Below are 19,201 nucleotides of genomic sequence, written 5' to 3'. Positions count from 1 at the left end.
CCATGATCAACTGGTTTATTGTACATCCAATAACATTTTTGCATCTGGTTGCATGTTGGTACATTATAATAAGGTTGTATTTGATTGTAGCCAGCTAAGAGACATTTGAAGTTGTATAGGCATTCATCAGAACTATTTTACTGACATGATCATGTGTTATATGGCAGCAATTATTTGCCATTTCACATAGTCGCTGCTAGAGGCAGAGAAAAATCTATTATCTTCATAGCTTACCAGCAATGTCATTCATTGGACTTTAGACCAAAATGACTGCCACAATTCACTATTCTGAATTTAAAGAAGGCACATATTTTCCAGCCTGTGGAGTATGTGATATCAGAGAGAAGAGTGTTTAGCAACATAGTCTGGGATAAAGGGGATTGATAAGAGAACTTTCTTGAATAGGGTAGCTTTGAAACCCTTACTTCAAGGAGACATCCTGTCTACTTGACATCACTTCCGGGTACTGGCGCCAGATTTAAAAAAGGACAGCATTAAAAAAAAGCCAAACTTGGCATTTTAAATGCTTTTAAGTGCAGGGGAGGGGTTTTGGGTCTTTTAGACCCCCAGATCCCTCCTCAAGAGTACCTGCGAGGAAATTTTTTTTTAAAAAAATGTCTTTTAAATGTATGAAAGTATCGGCCGATAACGATACGCGATGACCAAAATATCGGTATCGGCAATGAAAAAACGATATCGGCAATCACTAATATCTACCTCCTGGGTCCATCTTCACTTCCAATAGCTGAAAGGGCTGAGACCTGTGCACTAGTACACTTACTCCTCTAGCATAGTTAGTGTAGGGAGCATGATAGTGTGCACAGATCCAAGCCCTCTTCAAACTCAGGACACGTGATCCAGCAAAATTTGTATCCTGCAGATGTGCGGGTGAAGTTTAAGCAGAAATTTTAAGTACCAATGATCGCTTAATGGGGGAGTTGATTCCCCTGACATTCCACAAAATTACTGAAAAATTAGCCATAGCATGGAAGGTAGTGATAACCTGTGAGGATCAGTACATCATAGAACTTGCACATAAACACAAGAACTTTGAGAGAGTGAGAGCCCATTGTACCATATTGAAAGCTGTGAAGCAGATTGGCTACATTGCATAGACTCACAGCAGTACATAAGCACATAAAGTATCTGCCATTGACCAAGAACAAAAGACAAAAACGGAAGGAACACGCAAAGAAAAACAATAATAAACATGCCCAACTAGGGTTAGCAATGGCCAAGCCGCCCCTCCCCCCCCCCCCCATCTCGTGCTACCCAAAACACAGAGAGGCACTTGAGTCCCAAACTAGGCCCCATAGGGCTCTTTAACTAATTAGGAGGTGTGTAATCAACAGGGATGCCCCCAGGTCTTGTAGGGGATGCAGATGTAACGGGTAATGAGTCACAGGCCTTTCCTGCCTTGGAAGATGCTGGAAACTGGCTAGGGGCACATCCTTAAATTGTCAATTGCTTTGACCGAGTAACGAAGAATGAAGAAAAAAAAACACAGTAGTAATTAACCCAGCTGGGGGGGGGCGATCGGTGATGCGGCGTGTCACTCTGACACACCGCATCTCCGATCTCGGTAAAGAGCCTACTAGTGTAGGCTCTTTACCATGTGACCAGCTGTGTCCAATCACATAGTACACAGGAAGAGCCGTTGATCGGCTTTCCTTAGTTCGCGCTTGACAGGCACGAGTAGAGGAGAGCCGATCTGTGGCTCTCCTGACCGGGGGGGGGGGGGGGGGCTGCACTGGTAATCAGAGCATTGATTACCAGTGTAGACCCTTGGGGGGTGCCACTAGAACCACCAGGGATGCCCACCCATGACCCCAGGGATACCCACCATGGCCACTAGGGATGGCAATCGGGGCTCAGGGAGCCCGCCAGTGCTCTCCCCATCAGTGCTACCCGCCAGTGCCCATCATTGCCGCCTATCAGTGCCCACCAATGCTGCATATCAGTGCTACCTATCAGTGCCCATCAGTTCTGCCTATCAGTGCCATCCCATCAGTGCCACCCCATCAGTGCCTGTCAGTGCGGCCTCATCAGTGCTCATCAGTGCAGGAAAAAACTTATCTATTTACAAAATTGTAGAACATAAACAAACTTTTTTTTTTTTTTTTTCAAATCTTTCGGTCTGTTTTTTATTTGCTTAGCAAAAAAGAAAAACCTTGCTGTGATCAAATGCCACCAAAAGAAAGCTCTATTTCTATTTGTGGGAAAAAAAGGACATAAATTTGGTTTAGGTACAGTGTTGCATGACCGCGCCATTGTCATTCAAAATGCAACAGCGCTAAAAGCTGAAAATTGGCCTGGGCAGGAAGGGGGTGAAAGTGCCCAGTATTGAAGTGGTTAAAGAAATTAAATTATATTATGACATGATGTCTGCCATACCTGGGGGCGGAGGAGGGTAGGCAGAGCATGATGCTGCAGTGTCACATTTATTAGCATTGGGGGCCGTCAGGCCAGTTGTATTAAGTGTGGTTGGCAGCCTGCGGTCTGTCCACATGTCCTCACACGCCAGTATTTTCATACGGGCAGGTAGCTGTGTGACCAATATATGGGTGTGCCAGGCTGATTTGCCTCCTGGACCCTGCCCTCTGGCCCAATTCGCCCCATAAAACTGGCACTATACTAAAAGTGTAGCGCAAGCCGGCGGGAACCTTTTTGTGCAGGAGCCAAGAGGAGGCTGTTACTTTACAATCACTTTTAAGGATAGACTTGCAAACCATATTTTCTAGGGTGAGCAAAATCAGCTAAAAATGCATATGTATACTTTTACCTGCAATTTAAATATGTACGTGCCTATTTTCCAGATAGGCATATACAATGCATCCGGAAAATATTCACAGCGCTTCACTTTTTCCACATTTTGTTATGTTACAACCTTATTCCAAAACGGATTACATTCATTATTTTCCTCCAAAATTCTGTAAACCATACCCAATAATGACAATGTGAAAGAAGTTTGTTTAAAATCGTTGCAAAATTATTAAAAGGAAAAAAAAATCCCATGTACATGAGTATTCACAGCATTTGCTCAATACTTTTCTATTGAAGCACCTTTGGCACCAATTATAACCTCACCTCTTTTGAGTATATGGCTACAAGCTTGGCACAGCTATTTTTGTGCATTTTCTCACATTCTTCTTCGCAGGACCTCTCAAGCTCCATCAGATTTAATGGGGAGAGTCAGTGCACAGCCATTTTCAGATATCTCCAGAGATGTTCAATCAGGTTCAAGTCTGGGCTCTGGCTGGGCCACTCAAAGACATTCACAGAGTTGTCCCATAGCCACTCCTTTGTTATCTTGGCTGTGTGCTTAGGGTCGTTGTCTTGTTGGAAGATGAGCATTTGCCCCAGTCTGAAGTCCAGAGCACTCTGGAGCAGGTTTTTATGAAGGATGTCTCTGTACATTGCTACATTCATCTTTCCCTCGATCTTGAAAAGTTTTTCAGTTCCTACCGCTGAAAAACATCCCCATAGCATGATGCTGCCACCACCATGCTTCACTGTAGGGATGGTGTTGGCCAGGTGATGAGCAGTGCCTGGTTTTCTATAGACATGTTGCCTGCCATTCAGGCCAAAGAGTTAAATCTTTGTTTCTTTTGAGCAGAGAATTTTGTTTCTCATGGTCTGAGAAGCCTTCAGGTGCCTTTGACAAACTCCAGTTGGGCTGTCATGTGCCTTTTACTGAGGAGTGGCCTCCGTCTGGCCCCTTCACCACACAGGCCTGATTGGTGAAGTGCTGCAGAGATGGTTGTTCTTCTGGAAGGTTCTCCTCTCTCCACAGAGAAACGCTGGTGCTCTGTCAGAGTGACCATTGGGTTCTTGCTCAACTCCCTGACTTGGGTCCTTCTCCCCTGATCTCTGTTTGGTCAGATGGCCCACTCTAGGAAGAGTCCTGGTGGATCCAAACTTCTTCCATTTATGGATGATGGATGCCACTGTGCTCATAGGGACCTGCAACGCTGCAGACATTTTCCTTCCCCAGATTTGGGCCTCAATACAATCCTGTCTCGAAGGTCTACAGACAATTCCCTGGACTTCATGGCTTGATTTGTGGTCTGACATGCATGTTTAACTGTGGGACCTTTATATAACCAGGTGTGTGCCTTTCAAAATCTTGCACAATCGAATGAATTTACCATAGGCGGACTCCAATCAAGTTGTAGAAACATTTCAAGGATGATCAGTGGAAACAGGATGCACCTGAGCATTTCCGAGAAATTTTTAGGGTCATGGCATAGGCTGTGAATACTTATGTACATGTGATTTTGTTTGTTTTTTATTTTTGAAAACTTTGCAAAGATTTTAAACAAACTTCTTTCATGTTTTCATTATGGGGTATTGTTTGTAGAATTGTGAGGAAAATAATGAAATTCATCCATTTTGGAATAAGACCGTAAGACTGGAAAAATTCAAGCACAGTGAATGTAATTCATTATTATGCTACCTGGCTTTACAGTATATAGTGCCAACAGTTTGTGCAGCGCTTTACAGCGTGAGGGCTCAAAGTATGGTTAGAATAATTGTGAGCCATCATCTATCTTATATCACCAGCAGGTGGCACTGGTATGTCTCAACGTATCCGTACCACATAATTTCAAAGTGGTTGTAAAGTTAGAACGTTTTTATCTTCATGCATTCTATGCATGAGGATAAAAAAAACCTTGTGTGTGCAGCAGCCCCCCTCAGTCCCCCCTGATGCTTACCTGAGGTCCATCTCGATCCAGCGATGTCCAGAACTGTCTCAGCCGCCTGGGAATCCCCTCCTCTTAGGCTAAGACACAGTAGCAGCGCCATTGGCTCCTGCTGCTGTCAAAGCCAGCTAGTCAATCAGAAGCGATAAAGGACGGTGCCAAACTGCAGCTCCGTGTCTGAATGGATACACGGAGCAATGCCTTGGGTGCCCCCATAGCAAGCTGCTTGCTGTGGGGGAACTAAAATAGAGGGAGGAGCCAGGAGAGCCGAAGGGGGTCCCGAGGAGAATAGGATCCAGCAGACTTCACTGTGCAAAACCAACTGCACAGAGCAGGGAAGTATAACATGTTTTTTTTTTTTTTGAAAAAAAAAAATGAGACTTTACAATCACTTTAAATCCAAGTTCCTTGTATTGATAGCTTTGGGCCAAAAAAAAAAAAAAAGCTATTTAAAATGTACTCTTTGTATAATTCTATCCACTTTCTTAAAACTTTCAGATGCTAAAATGATTAAGCAGAATGATGCTTACCTTTTTAAAAGTTTCTATCAACACTGTAAGGCAATCAAAATAATTTTGGTAGATTGTTTTGCTTCACTGAGTTGCTTTTTTTTTTTTTATATAATTGAAAAGAGATTAAGAATGCTTTAAATTGCTTGATATTGCAGTGGCCCTGGGCAGCATATCAGACAGTTAAGCAGACCTAAACACAAAGTATAATTAAACCCAGGAATAAAAAACACAAAGTATAATTTAAACCCAGGAATAAAAAACACAAAGTATAATTAAACCCAGGAATACAAATGCATTAGGGTCACCAGTTCGAATCCCAACCACAGCACTACCTGCCTGGAGTTTGCATGTTCTCCCTGTGCCTGCATGGGCTTCTAGGGGTACTCCAGTTTCCTCCCAAACTTCAAAGACATGCTGGTAGGTAATTGGCTCATGTCTAAACTGGCCCTTGTATTTGTATGTAGGAGTGTGAGTTATGCCCCATACACACGTGCAGATTATCTGCAGACTTTTGTCTGCAGACTTACCAAAACCATATAATATGAGGTCAAACCTAAACACTTTCAATTTGTATGCAATCTGGCAGGCCCTTGCACTACATAGAAAAGGTAAGTCTGCAGACAAAAGTCTGCAGATAATCTGCACGTGTGTACGGGGCATTAGGGACCTTAGATTGTAAGCTATTTGAGGGCAGGGACTGATGTGATTGTACACTATAGAGTATATGTAGAAGTGCTGCGTAAATTGACGGCGCTATTTAAGCACTTAACGCAAACTGACGTACGCCTACGATTTTAAGTGGTTGTGCCGGGATGATGCCTCTACCTAGAGCCATCATTCCGGTACCTTTGTTTAGAGCCGGTGGTCGACTTTCCGACGATAATGGACGTCCCCCTCCCACCACCTTCTGCGGCTCTGCCCCGGTCCCGCGTCCCACCAGGAGACCCGAGCAATCAGTCCGCTGACTGGATGGAGTCCCTATCTATGCCGGATGCAGATCGATCCGATCTCCGATGACATAACCCGGAGGCGGCGTACATGACGTCACGTCCGGGTTACTCGGCTGCTAAAGGCGGCAGTTTCAAAAAGTGAATGTATTCAAAAATGCAGTTTTTTGGCGTTTTGAATACATGGAAGTGCAATGGAGGGGTCTAGGGTCTTTTAGACCCCCGATCCCTCCATAAAGAGTACCTGTCGCTGCATATTGCTGTCACAAGGGATGTTTACATTGCTTGTGACAGCAATAAAAGTGATCAGATTTTTTATTTTATTTTTTAAAAACTGTTTTAAAATGTAAAAACGCACGAAAGAAAATGTACGGTATATGGAAGTCGCGCCGCAAATTAAATTGCTGTTCAAGCCACACATGTTAGGTATCGCCGCGATCGCCAGAGCGTGAGCAATAATTAAAAAAAAAAAAAAAAAAAGAGCTAGACTCTAACTCTAAACTGGTAACCGTTAAAATTTTGTTTAAGCTTCGCCTATAGAGATTTTTATTGACCGTAGTTTGTCGCCATTCCACGGGTGTGCGCAATTTTAAACCGTAACATGTTGGGTATCTATTTACTCAGCGTGACATCATCTTTCACAATATACAAAACAATGGGCTAACTTTACTGTTTAGTTTTTTTTAAATGTAGTGAAATGTGATTTTTCGTAATTTAAAAAAAAAAATGGCATTTGAAAGACCGGTGCGCAAATACTGCATGACAAAAAATATTGCAATGACCGCCATTTTATTCTCCAGAGTCTTTGCTAAAAAAAATATATATATATAATGTTTGGGGGTTCTAAGTCGTTTTCTAGCAAAAAATACTGATTTTTAACTTGTAAACAAAGTGTCAAAAGTAGGCTAAAGGCCCGTACACACGTACCGATCGTCGGCATACAAACGTCGGTGGACGAAGGATCTGCCGATTGTACGCGTGTTAGTATGGTGCCTCCGACAGATGTCTGCGCACAATCCGCGGACAAAAGTCTTTCTTGCAAACATGAAAATATTTGTATGCCGACACCAGAACGGACGATTGTTCGCCTGTCAGTACACAATTCGGCCGACAGACCGCAGATTTGCAAGACTGGGCATGCTCAGAAAATAGAAAACACAGGGAAAGTTAACCATTACATGACATCACTTCTGCAGTCGGCGGACAAAATTCTTGTGCTGTCCTTGTGCTGTCTTTGCACTTTTCAGCAGACACCGACATCCCGGGGAGAAAAGAGGAACATTTGTAAGCCGACCATCGGTACGTGTGTACGGGGCTTTAGTCTTGAAGTGGTTAAGTACCTGTAATAAATAAAATACATTGCCAATTACCAGTCCTTAGATATGGCAGCTGCATTAATTTTCTTATTTCAGGCTAATAATTGGCACGTACGGAATCTTCTATCCTTGTATCTAACTTGCAGTGAACTCTCCACCTGAATTATAAATTTGCCTCTATGTAATGTCAACATCAGTACAGCAGCCTAGCATGACAACACTAAGTACCTCCATAAATACAGTATGGTTAGTGAGTGTGAAAAAATTAAAACTAATGTAGCCATCAGATCTAAGGGCAGATAAGCTGCAATATAATTATTTTTGGTATGATACACCTTTCCCCTACCTAAAAATCTAACCCTCATGTAGCAAGGTTTCCAGGCCTGTGGCCTGATGTGGGTCTGCCATTAGTACCGGAATCCAACATATACCCACTCCCAGAATCCCTTGCAGCATAATCTGCCTTCTGGGGTAGTTACAAGCTGGGATGTGTCCCCTGATTCCCACACTGCCATATGAGAAGCCTCTCATAGGAGCCAGTGGGGATACTTCTCCCTTCAGCAGGCACATCTGGACGCCCTGGCTAAATAAATCACAGCCCTGCTGTTAAGCAGACAGGGCCCACTATGGTTTTACCTAGCACCTATCTGTAGGGTGCTACACCTAAGCTAACCCTTAAACTCCAACCATTAGATCTTGAACTCGTACCCAGCACTAAACCTTAGTTTAATCCTTTATCCTAGCAGCCAGTCTACTTTTAAACCAACACTAACCACAGCAGCTAAACTTTAACTGCCTACTCCTTGACCCTAACACAATCCTAACATCCCAGATAGCAAGGATAACTTGTCACAAATTTGTGGCAGTGTTGAATTGTAAGTCTGTTAACTTGCTGCACATTTTCACTGGCAAGTTGTACACTTGCAGAGCACTTGACACCAGGGGAGGACTGGGCCAGGGGGCAGGGGGACAATTGCCCCCTGGGCCACTGTGATGTCCTGTAAAAAGGCTGCACCACTTATTCCACAGACATGCCTAAAGGATTCCTGGTGAAGAGAAGTAAAAAGTCCCCACTGCTGACCTGAGTGCGGGATGAAGACAAGGACAGAGCTCAGCCCCCCCCCCAAGCATGGATGGCGTAAACTGTGTCTGATCAGAGGCTGGTTCCATGCCCCACTGCAGACTCTCCTACCCCGGCCAGCCTCAACCGAGCTGTCGCAGCTCCTCCCAACCACACCCTGCTGGCCAGGTTGGGAACCTGGATTCAGCCGATGGGTAGAGAGTACCTGGAGTGGAGCTTCAGCCTGGAATGGGGGTCAGAAGGAGGCCTGGAAGAGGGAGTGTCGGAGGGGGACCGAGTCGCTGCACCATGGGCCCCTGGGCCAGAAGTTGACACACAGGTTCTAGTTGTCACTTTTCCAATTTGTAGCAAATTTGCACGACAAGTCTCTAGCAAAAGCAAAGTTGCAGTGGTCAGTCTACAGCAAGAGCTCTGCAAGGCTACAGCATGAAAATTCAGCCACAGCGACCCCTGTGGTGGGATGACGATTGCACAACATAACTGAACCAGAACTTGCAGCAGACTTGCCGAATGTTTGCAAAGAAAGTTGATCTGGAGTCATGCAATGCGGACTTGCTGCAATTGTGCAACAAGCATGTGAAGCCTGGCAAGTCTAGTAATAGCTTAGTAAGTAATTTTCTAAATTTTCAGCACAATTGCATGCTATCTGGGATAGTCCCTAAAATAATCCCCAACAATAAATTAACCTGTGCAGCTGCATACTTCTTTACCCAGTGCCTTATAGCACAGTATTGAACACTACCAGATTGTAAAATGAGTAATTCATTTATTTTGCTGTGTACATCACAATACAAGTGATGTACTGTTGTAGTAATTGCCATTAGGGATGATCGAACAGTTCGGGTCGACCATCGGTTCGACCCGAACATTGGCTGTTCGAAAAGTTCGGAATTTGGCAACCAGAACCGACCAAAATGCAATGGGACAGGAAATGGGCTTTAAAAGCCAGTGATTGGACCAGAACCATCAGTAAAAGCCAATTGAGGGGGCAGGAGAATGCTAGGAATGTGATTGGAGTGACTAGGGGTCCAGAGGCCAATCATTAGTGAATACGCCCCCCAGTATATAAGATAGCCCCGCCAAATTCCTAGCATTGTAATACAGGGACATGGAAGAGAGTGTAAGCAGTTCTGTTACTTCTGCTTCAAAGTGTCATTTAGCAATTTTTAGTGTGAGGAAAGAGATCTAGTGTAGTTAGGGTACTATTTTTTCCAATTTAGTTAGCTTTAATAATCTAGTTTCTGTAGGGAAAGTGTTAAGTGCTAGGGTGACCGTAGTGTAATGTAGGGTTAACTGACTCTGACTGCTATGGCAAGGTGACCAAACCCTTCCATGTCAGGGTGACCGCTATAGAGAAAAGATCGTTTCTCTTAGGTCACTTATAGAACAGCGATATGGCTTCTCGCCTGTCAGCCTGCTTTTTGCTGCAGGCGTTCATAGGGCTTTTTTGAGGACATGTTTGGAGTCAGGCATGACATCTGAACTTCTGTGTATGGGTATATATATATACACACACACACACACACACACACACATGTCTGTATATATACACATACACGTATATAGGTGTGAAAGTAGCAAAACACTATGCTTGCGCTAATTAAATAATTAACAGGCATATGTCTCCGCTCCTATCACACCTATATGTGTGTATGTGTATAAATACATATAAATGTATGTATGTATATGTATGTATATATATATATATATATATATATATATATATATATATATATATATATATATATATATATATATATATATATATATATATATATATATATATATATATATATTATACCCCTATACAGAAGTTCAGGTGTTTTTCCTGCCTCCAAAGACCCACAAAAAATGCCCAAAAAAATAACGCCCAGGTGTGTTATTGCAGGAGGTTTTTTTTGGCCATTTTTTTGTGGGTCTTTGGAGGCAGGCAAACAAAACATCTGAACTTCTGTATAGGGGTATATACACACATACTTATATGTATTTATACACATACACACATATAGGTGTGAAAGGAGAGAAGCCATATGGGTGTTAATTATTTAATTAGCGCAAGTATAGTGTTCTGCTACTTTCACACCTATATATGTGTATGTGTATATATACAGACGTGTGTGTGTGTGTGTGTGTGTGTGTGTGTGTGTGTGTGTGTGTATATATACCCATACACAGAAGTTCTGATGCTATGCTTGCCTCCAATAACCCACAAAAAATGCCCAAAAAAACGCTTGCTACAAAATCGGCAAGGTGTGAAAATAGCGGAGCCATATCCCTGTTCTATATTAGTTCTAATACAAACAATCTTTTTTTTTTTTTTCTGGTTCTGGACATGCTACAGAGCTGAAACTTCACATGTACACTTTTTAGACCCCCCAGACACTAAATCCAAAGAAATCTCATTTTTTTTTTCCAATAATTTTTTCAATAATTGGCTCTCTATCAAAAATGACCCGAGGCAGTTTTTAGGGGCATTTATTGGGGTTTAGGGCTTCAAAATTGTGTTTTTTGATTCCAGAAGTTTGGGTCCCATTGATTTCAATGGGGTTCTGAAATCCGAACTGAACTTTCAGGAAATTCGGGTGTTCTGGTCGAACCGAACTTTTCAAAAGTTCGATCATCCCTAATTGCCATTTTTAGTATATATAAATAGCTTTAAATCCTCCTAATTTTATATAAACCAGACCAACTTTCCAGACATTTATTGTACGTCCAATTTTCTATGACAAAATGTTTCATTAGTGAGCAGAAAATATTTTACTTCATTGGAAACATTATTATAAAAAGGCACGTATTGGATAGCTTTGCTGGACCTTTTAAAATTGTTTCCTCAGACGATGCCGCACACTGAAAATTGGATGAAATTTCAATGCATTAGAGATTAGGTTATCAAGACCTTTTGACCAATACCTTTTGGCAAAAGAAACAGTACAATCACTTATGTTTTAGTCATTGCATGCTTGTTACAGAATGTTCAACAGTCCTTTTTCTTAACCCCTGCATGGCCTATGTTTACAAAGAACAAACACAAGATTGTATAAAAAGTACAGTTGAATTATTTATGGTATTTTATTAATTTGTTCAGGATATTGAGTACACAATAGATCAGTGAGACAGTGAAATGTTAAAAGCCATGACATGAATATGATGTAATGCTTTAGGTATTCTTTTTACATTTTCAGAGTAGTGATGACACCTATGTTTTGTGTCATACATTTTGTAATAAAACTAAAGCAGTATTAAACCCAAAATTAAAAAATGTATTCTATTGCAGCTTACCAATCATTAGATGTGATGGCTTGTGCAGCTTACCAATCATTAGATGTGATGGCTTGAAGTGGTTTTCTTTTTTTAGGCTTTTTTCCCCCTCTGTTTTCACCTGGAGATCCAGCCAGTAGTACACTTCCTACAGTAGAGTGCCCCTCTGGATCAGTGTTTCTCAGTCGGGTTTTGCAGAACCCTAGGGTTCCGTGAGAGGTCCCCAGGGCTCTTCTTTCACAGGAAGCTGAATGGTAGAGTAGATGGATACATGCAGAGATATGCAGGGCGTGGCTGGCATACTATTGGCTGTTGCGCGCTGTAACTCCGCTGGCCCCTCCTGTCCATCCTGGGTGCTTGTATGTGACATCATCTGGGATGGACAGGAGAGGAGGAGGGGTCGGCAGGAAACAGTTTTTCACTGGAGGACTTATGAAAGTCGCCTCTGAAGCCAGGAGAGTAGAAGAATAAAGCTGGTACTGTAGTGTGCCTACCTGTGTCGGGCTCCCGCACAATGTGCCCAACAGTTTGTCCCATGCAATGTGCCCTGTCCCATATAATATTTCCTGCTCCCACGTAATGTGCCCTGCCTCCATGTAATGTGCCCTGTGCTCTGTCCCCTGTCCCAAGTAATGTGCCCTGCCTTCATGTAATGTGCTCTGCTTCCCCCTCATGTAGTGTGCCCTCCTGAACCCCTGTACCCTGCCCTGCTGCAAATCTAAAAACCTTTGCCAACATCAGATGACATTAGGCATTGGATTTAAAATAACTTGATCTCCTGTTTGAGTATAATAAAGCATGCTTCCAATTGAAATAATGGAAAAAAACACACTACAGTATACGCACATTGTTCAGCAGAAGCTTTCTGATATTACCAGTAGTTCTGATTGCAAATTTCTTACAGTGCCCCTGCTGCTAAAGTCTTTTACTGCATCATGGAAACTTGGAAATCAAGGCAATCAATGAGTGTATTTTAAGATGGGGACCTAATTGTAAACCGAAAAATAGAACTAAGAGTGCCCTTTATGAAGGGCTGTGGGGAAGATGATCATAGAATTGCAGCTGGTTAAAAGCAATAGGCATGGTTAGGTAATTGGGTAAGCTAATTGATTTTTTAAGAAAATAAATTAAATAAAAATGTTATTTGTCAAATTAGATTCCTTTCGAAAGCAAACAAATCTACAAAATAAGGCATTATGATTTCCTATGGGCTCTAAAAGATTATTACATTTTTAGTTTACATTATTCTTTGTGTATAGTTTAAATATTTTTATTTATTTCTTTTAATATAGTCAAAGCTAAATTGAGTAATAAAAGCAACCGGGGAAAAAAATCATGGAAAAGGAAAAGATATTTTAGAAGATATAAATGTGCACATCGCAAACAAAAAGCTAAAACATCTACACTGACAGCAGCTCAGAAGAGAGATGATGCTCCTGAGAACACTGAGAAGGACTATCATGAGGATCTGGACAACAGAAGTAAAGGCAATCAATTTATACCATCAAAAGCACAGGAAAAATGTGATTCAGAAACTCACCAAGCAGCAGAAAACCTGCAACAAACAAATGTTATCTCTGCAGGATTCCAAACCAATATCCACATTTCTGAAAAAGAAATGTTAGCCCCTGAACATGAAGCTATATGTGATTCAGTGGAGCAGATGGAGATAAGGGATTCAAAAATGAAAAGCACAGAGGCAGTAGAGAAAGACCAGACCTCACCAAAAAAGCAAAATTCAGATTGTAAAAGAAGGCCTCGTCCAAACTACTTTGTTGCCATTCCAGTCACCAATGATCAGGTATATCATGCCAAATACTATATTACATATTTGTTTGTATTTTTTATATCTTTATTAAAGCATGCCCCCCAACTTTAGAACTTGTGCAGAAGAGGGCACCTTATAAGCACAGGATGTACAGTATCTCACAAAAGTGAGTTATCTTTTCATGTGGGGATATGAAAGGGGATATGATATCAATGTACAAATACTGTACTGGTGACCCTAGCATAAGGAACAAACTTTTCAGAGAAAGGGAATAAAATAGGATATGTGGCCACTTACTAAAACTAGAGGAAAAACAGTTTAACCTTCAAATATGTAGGGGGTTCTTTACTGTCAGAGCAGTGGGAATGTGGAATTCTCTTCCACAAGCAGTGGTATCAGCGGGGAGCATTGATAGTTTCAAAAAACGATTAGAAGGCACAACATAAAGGGGTATACAATGTATGTTAACATCAAACACACACACCATAGGTTGAACTGGATGGACTGTCTTTTTTTCAACCTCACTAACTATGCTCGTGGAAGTCGCTGTTTACGGCACAGGATTCTGAAGGAGCGGCACGGCATGCCATTCCTTCAGAGCGCATGCACCGATGACGTCACTGGCTGCATGTACTGTACAGTATATATCTCCTAAACGATGCACATTTAGGAGATATTTACAGTACCTACAGTATCTCACAAAAGTGAGTACACCCCTCACGTTTTTGTAAATATTTTATTATATCTTTTCATGTGACAACACTGAAGAAATTACACTTTGCTACAATGTAAAGTAGTGAGTGTACAGCTTGTATAGCAGTGTAAATTTGCTGTCCCCTCAAAATAACTCCACACACAGCCATTAATGTCTAAACCGCTGGCAACAAAAGTGAGTACACCCCTAAGTGCAAATGTCCAAGTTGCGCCCAATGTGTCAATATTTTGTTCTGAATGGAACCTGTCCTGTTAAACTACTGTATGGTCTGCAGCTGAGTTTCAGGGTCTTGGCAATCTTTTTATAACCCAGGCCATATTTGTGTAGAGCAACAATTATTTTTTTAGATCCAGAGTTCTTTGCCATGAGGTGCCATGTTGACCTTCCAGTGACCAGTATGAGAAAGTGAGAGCGATAACACCAAATTTCACACACTTGCTTCTCATTCACACCTGAGACCTTGTAACACTAACAAGTCACATGACACCGGGGAGGGAAAATGTCTAATTGGGCCCAGTTTGAACTTTTTTACTTAGGGGTGTACTCACTTTTGCTGCCAGAGGTTTAGGCATTAATGGCTGTGTGTTGAATTGAGGGGACAGCAATTTTACACTGTTATACAAGCTGTACACTCACTACTTTACATTGCAGCAAAGTGCAATTTCTTTAGTGTTGTCACATGAAAATATATAATATATTTACAAAAATGTGAGGGGTGTGCTCACTGTTGTGAGATACTGCACAATGGGTTTGGCTACATTGCATTTAATATTGGGCGTGGCTTAAAGATGCATGTTAAACCCAAAAACACAAACTTTTTATATTACAGCTCATCAGTCCTTGGATGTGGTGCTTTCTTAGTTTCCCTTTTTTCAAGTTGTTTTTTTGTTTTCCATTTATTTTCACCTTGTGATTTTGCCAGTATCTGTTTTCCCCCTCTCGTCACCAAGAGGTGAGTGGTTCTGTGCTGAGAAAATTTGTAATAGAGAATAGCCAACACCGGCAGACCGCTCACACAGTTTTCAGCTTGCAAGATTAACAGCAGCATTTTTTTGAACTTTTCAAACATATATAAAACACACTTTTAATCATATATTTAACAGACCAAAGGGACAGAATAAGAAATGTTTATTGGTAGCAGGATTTGCATACAATTTAAGGTCTGAGCATGCTTGCAGTATACATTACAGTTGTATGTCCCAGTCTTTGAACCTACAAAATGCACCATAATTACTGTGCCACAAATGACAATCTAACTTTATCTTTAAGACAAAAGATCAGTTTTAAAAACAAATGAACTTTTACTTCACAGGGCTTTTTGTAGCCAGCATTTAAACTACAACATAGGGTGGAATAGAGTGTAGAGTGGTGCAAGCACTCTGCAGGAAAGAACAGCCTTCCTGGCTGGTTGTCCACCAGCCTACCTTGCTGCTCCAAAGATCTCCCAGGGCAAGGGATTGGAAAGGTTAAGCAGAATGCGGTCAACCTGAAAGCTTGCTACATGTCTCTCCCCTTGTGATCCCTGGGTGTGCTGATGTACTTCTCCTGTCCTCTTTGCTTTTTGCTGCTCCTTAGGCAAGATTCCTCCTCAAACTGAGACACTGATAAGATCCCAAGCCAAACCAAGTCCAGCCTGGAGGCAGAACACCCCCAGGCCCAGGGGTCCCCTCTTAGGCCACCGGCAGCCTTCTCAGCACTCCATCTTGCATCTGACTCCCCTGCTGGCCAGGCTCTGTCATATACTAGGACATTCTGCCTGGGAATTGGGTCAGGCTCCCTTAAGCATGCAGATCAGGTCTTTCTGGCTTCTGCCCACTAACTTCTAGAAGTTTCTCCAAACTTCCGGACCCGGGGGGGGGGTACCAAAGACCTGCCTGTGTAGAGCCATCCACCTGCAGTAACCCTGACCCAATTTCTGATTCCCAAACTAACCATGAGTCATAACATAAATTTGCCGGTGCTAACCCTAGTAGCACTTTGGAGGGTGCTATATAGGTATAAGAATTCTGGATGTTATACTTTTGAGAGATCAAGTTTGGGGCAGTGTGAGGTGTGTATCCCTATGAATGTGTCTGAAGTGGTATTGGTTTGGAAAACCAAAAGATATTGTATATTACCTTGACACTACTGGGAAATTGGGTTGTTGGAGAGCTGGACTAGGTATACCTACTTTTCAGTGTTGCTGAACGGAAAAGTAAAAAAAAAACATGGATAACTTGCAAATAATATTGGCACATGTACATACTTAAAAGTGTGCATATGTGCATTTATTTTGTATTTATGTAATGTTTTATTAAAGTTGCTTTTATTGTTTAGTCTGCAGTTAATTGTGATTTAAAAAATGCCAACATTTTTTATTTTCTTCCCCCTGCAAGAATGGCAACTGTATTCTATGTGTAAACAGGATTAACCAGAATTCCCTCTGTTTTCTACTTTTTCCAGATGTCTTTGCAGAGGTTGAGGTAAAATAGCTGGTGCCCACAGTAATAGTTTTCATTTTTCTTTCCTGCTGTGGCAGTTTTATGTTTGGTGAAATGCTGAAGGTGATGCTCAGATATAGGATTGCCAAGATGCCAGTGTTCACTTTGTGTATCATATAAATATAGGAACTAGAACCTTTCATGCAGAACTCAATTTAAACAAGTGAATAGGAATGGCCACCTTAATAGTCCCCTGATATCTCAGTAAAGGGAGCCCCTATTGGCCTCCAATGTGACAGTAATAAAATCAAAAGTTGTATCATGACCTTTTTATTTTGTGGCATCTTTGCTTTCAGAAAATATACAATGTTTGGGGTTTTAACAAATTTTCATGTCTAAAATGTATATTTTAACATGTGTAAAACCTAATGAAAGGCTCTGGTAGAAAAGTGGTTAACATATATTATATAACAAACCCTGCTGTGTTAATATTCACGACAGACTGCATCATATGACATTTTTTGTTTACCCAAACTATCACTGCAAATGGCATTTTCACACGAATTAACTTTTGGATTTTCTTTTTTTTTTTTTTTTTGTGGTATTTCTGTATCCTTTTTTTCTTTCTATCTGGAAGTATATTTCTAGCACCATCTGCTGGATTAATACATTTTAGAAGGCCCAAATATTAACGTCCAAAGCTTCGTTATTTGTTGTTCTTTGATAGCATATATTTTGGGTATACTCGTTTTTTTTAAAAGGGCAATTATTTTAATTCTTGGCTCAACTTTGACAGTTAATGATGATAATAATAACATGCACAAAATTCTTCACGATTAATATCCATTCCAATTTTTATACATAAGGCACATCATTATATACTGTGCTCTTCTAACACAGGCATCCTTGCTATTCAAATCTAAAGCTTTTTACACACACACAAAAAAATCTTAATAGAAGGAAAACTAAAATTCCAAACCGAAAATTTGCCAGATAGTAGAATATGGGTGACATTACCACTTGCAACCTAAACATTAATAGTTTGATGTGCAGTGTAAAATGCTTCAAAGCGCAAGAAGGTCCTGGTTTTCTCGACTCCCTATAAAACACATTACCAAACAATTTGCTTAATTTTCCAAAAAAACCATATGTTAGATCTGCCATGGTAATATGCAGAAAGCATTGATCTTCAGTTTTAATCCTGGTGACAAAGCATACTACTGAGCTGGGAAAAGGCAAAAAAGAAAAAAATGTATTTGGTTATAGCTATACTTACAAAACCTAGCAAATACATTGAATTGTTTGACTAAAATAACAAAATACATCTTCTACATTCTGCACTCTTTATTAGGATGAATTATTATCCATTTCTAAAGATATATTTTTAATCGATTTGGATGCAGTAATTGCAGTCTTTGCTTTTAGATTTAATACAGCATTTAATTGTAATGTAATTTCTCTGCAGCAAACATTTTATTATACTGCAGGTTACCAATTCTTAGATGTGATGGCTGCATTAATTTACATTTTTAGGGTTTTCGTTACCCAATTTCACCTGGTGATCCGGCCAGTAAGTCTGTTTCTTTACAACAGACCAAGCTATCCTGCTAATATATCAGTTTGGAGTGTTGAGACAAGTCATTTAACATTGACAGGGGTGGTAACAATGATGATCCTTTATTTATTCATGCAAAACCTTTATCCCAAGAGGGAAAAAAAACTGTTGCTGTAACTGTTTGTGTGACTGCCGTGTGAGCTGGAGTTTGGCTCTGCTGTGTATGGTTAGAATGCCTAGCAAATTTAGATACACTAAACAAATTGAAGCCAAACACCAATAACGTCACCCAGTAAGACCTTATGTAGCCAAAAGCCAACTTTCCAAACAGTCCTTGACTGTTGATCATGCCTACTGATGCATTTCACCCTGATTGGGCTAATTGATATTCATCCTCCAATGAGTAAGCCCAATCAGGGTGATCTGCATCAGTGGGTATGGTCAACACGCAAAGAACTGATTGGAAAGTTGGCTTTTGGCTACATAAAGACCTGCTAGGTGACGTTATCAGTGTGTGGCTCTCCTTTATGCTCGTAGTGGTTTAATGCAGTGAGGATGCAACGCTTAAAGGCCAAGTCCCATCTTTAAGAATGTATTATATCCACATTTAGGGTGCTTATGTGCAAACCTGTGAGCTTGGATTTGATCTTCATGCAATGCAGATGAATATACATGTATAAGTGCACTCCATACAGAAAACTAGAACTCTCCAACATTTAAAGTATCTGACCACCATGATCAATCAAGTTGCATTTTTTTATTTTCTTGGAAAAAAAAAAACCTCTAAATCCGATATAACTTTGGATAGTTCTAGACATTTTTGTAGAAAACGTCCTTTTTTCCAATTTTTTAAAACCAAGCCCTATTGTACACTGAATAGGAGGTTAAGTAAAATTCTACTCTTATGTGCTGCATCAGACAATCCT

The 19,201-nt window shown here is 40.9% G+C and overlaps 1 protein-coding gene across 1 annotated transcript in view; it reads left to right on the top strand.

Annotated features, from left to right (window-relative positions):
• Nucleotides 1–19,201, top strand: part of LOC309557016 (A-kinase anchor protein 7-like) — a gene marked incomplete at both ends in the record, with an annotated part of 168,277 nt that overhangs the window by 45,071 nt on the left and 104,005 nt on the right. The window contains one exon of the mRNA XM_082259619.1: nt 13,110–13,618. Coding sequence (XP_082115745.1) covers nt 13,110–13,618 — 509 coding nt within the window. The remainder of the gene's footprint in view (nt 1–13,109; nt 13,619–19,201) is intronic.

The sequence above is a fragment of the Pelophylax lessonae genome, assembly GCF_965119305.1.
Source record: "Pelophylax lessonae genome assembly, chromosome: 5".
In the NCBI taxonomy this organism is placed as follows: Eukaryota; Metazoa; Chordata; class Amphibia; order Anura; family Ranidae; genus Pelophylax; species Pelophylax lessonae.
Note: the sequence above shows the minus strand (reverse complement) of the source record. Positions and strands in the feature narration are given on the sequence as shown.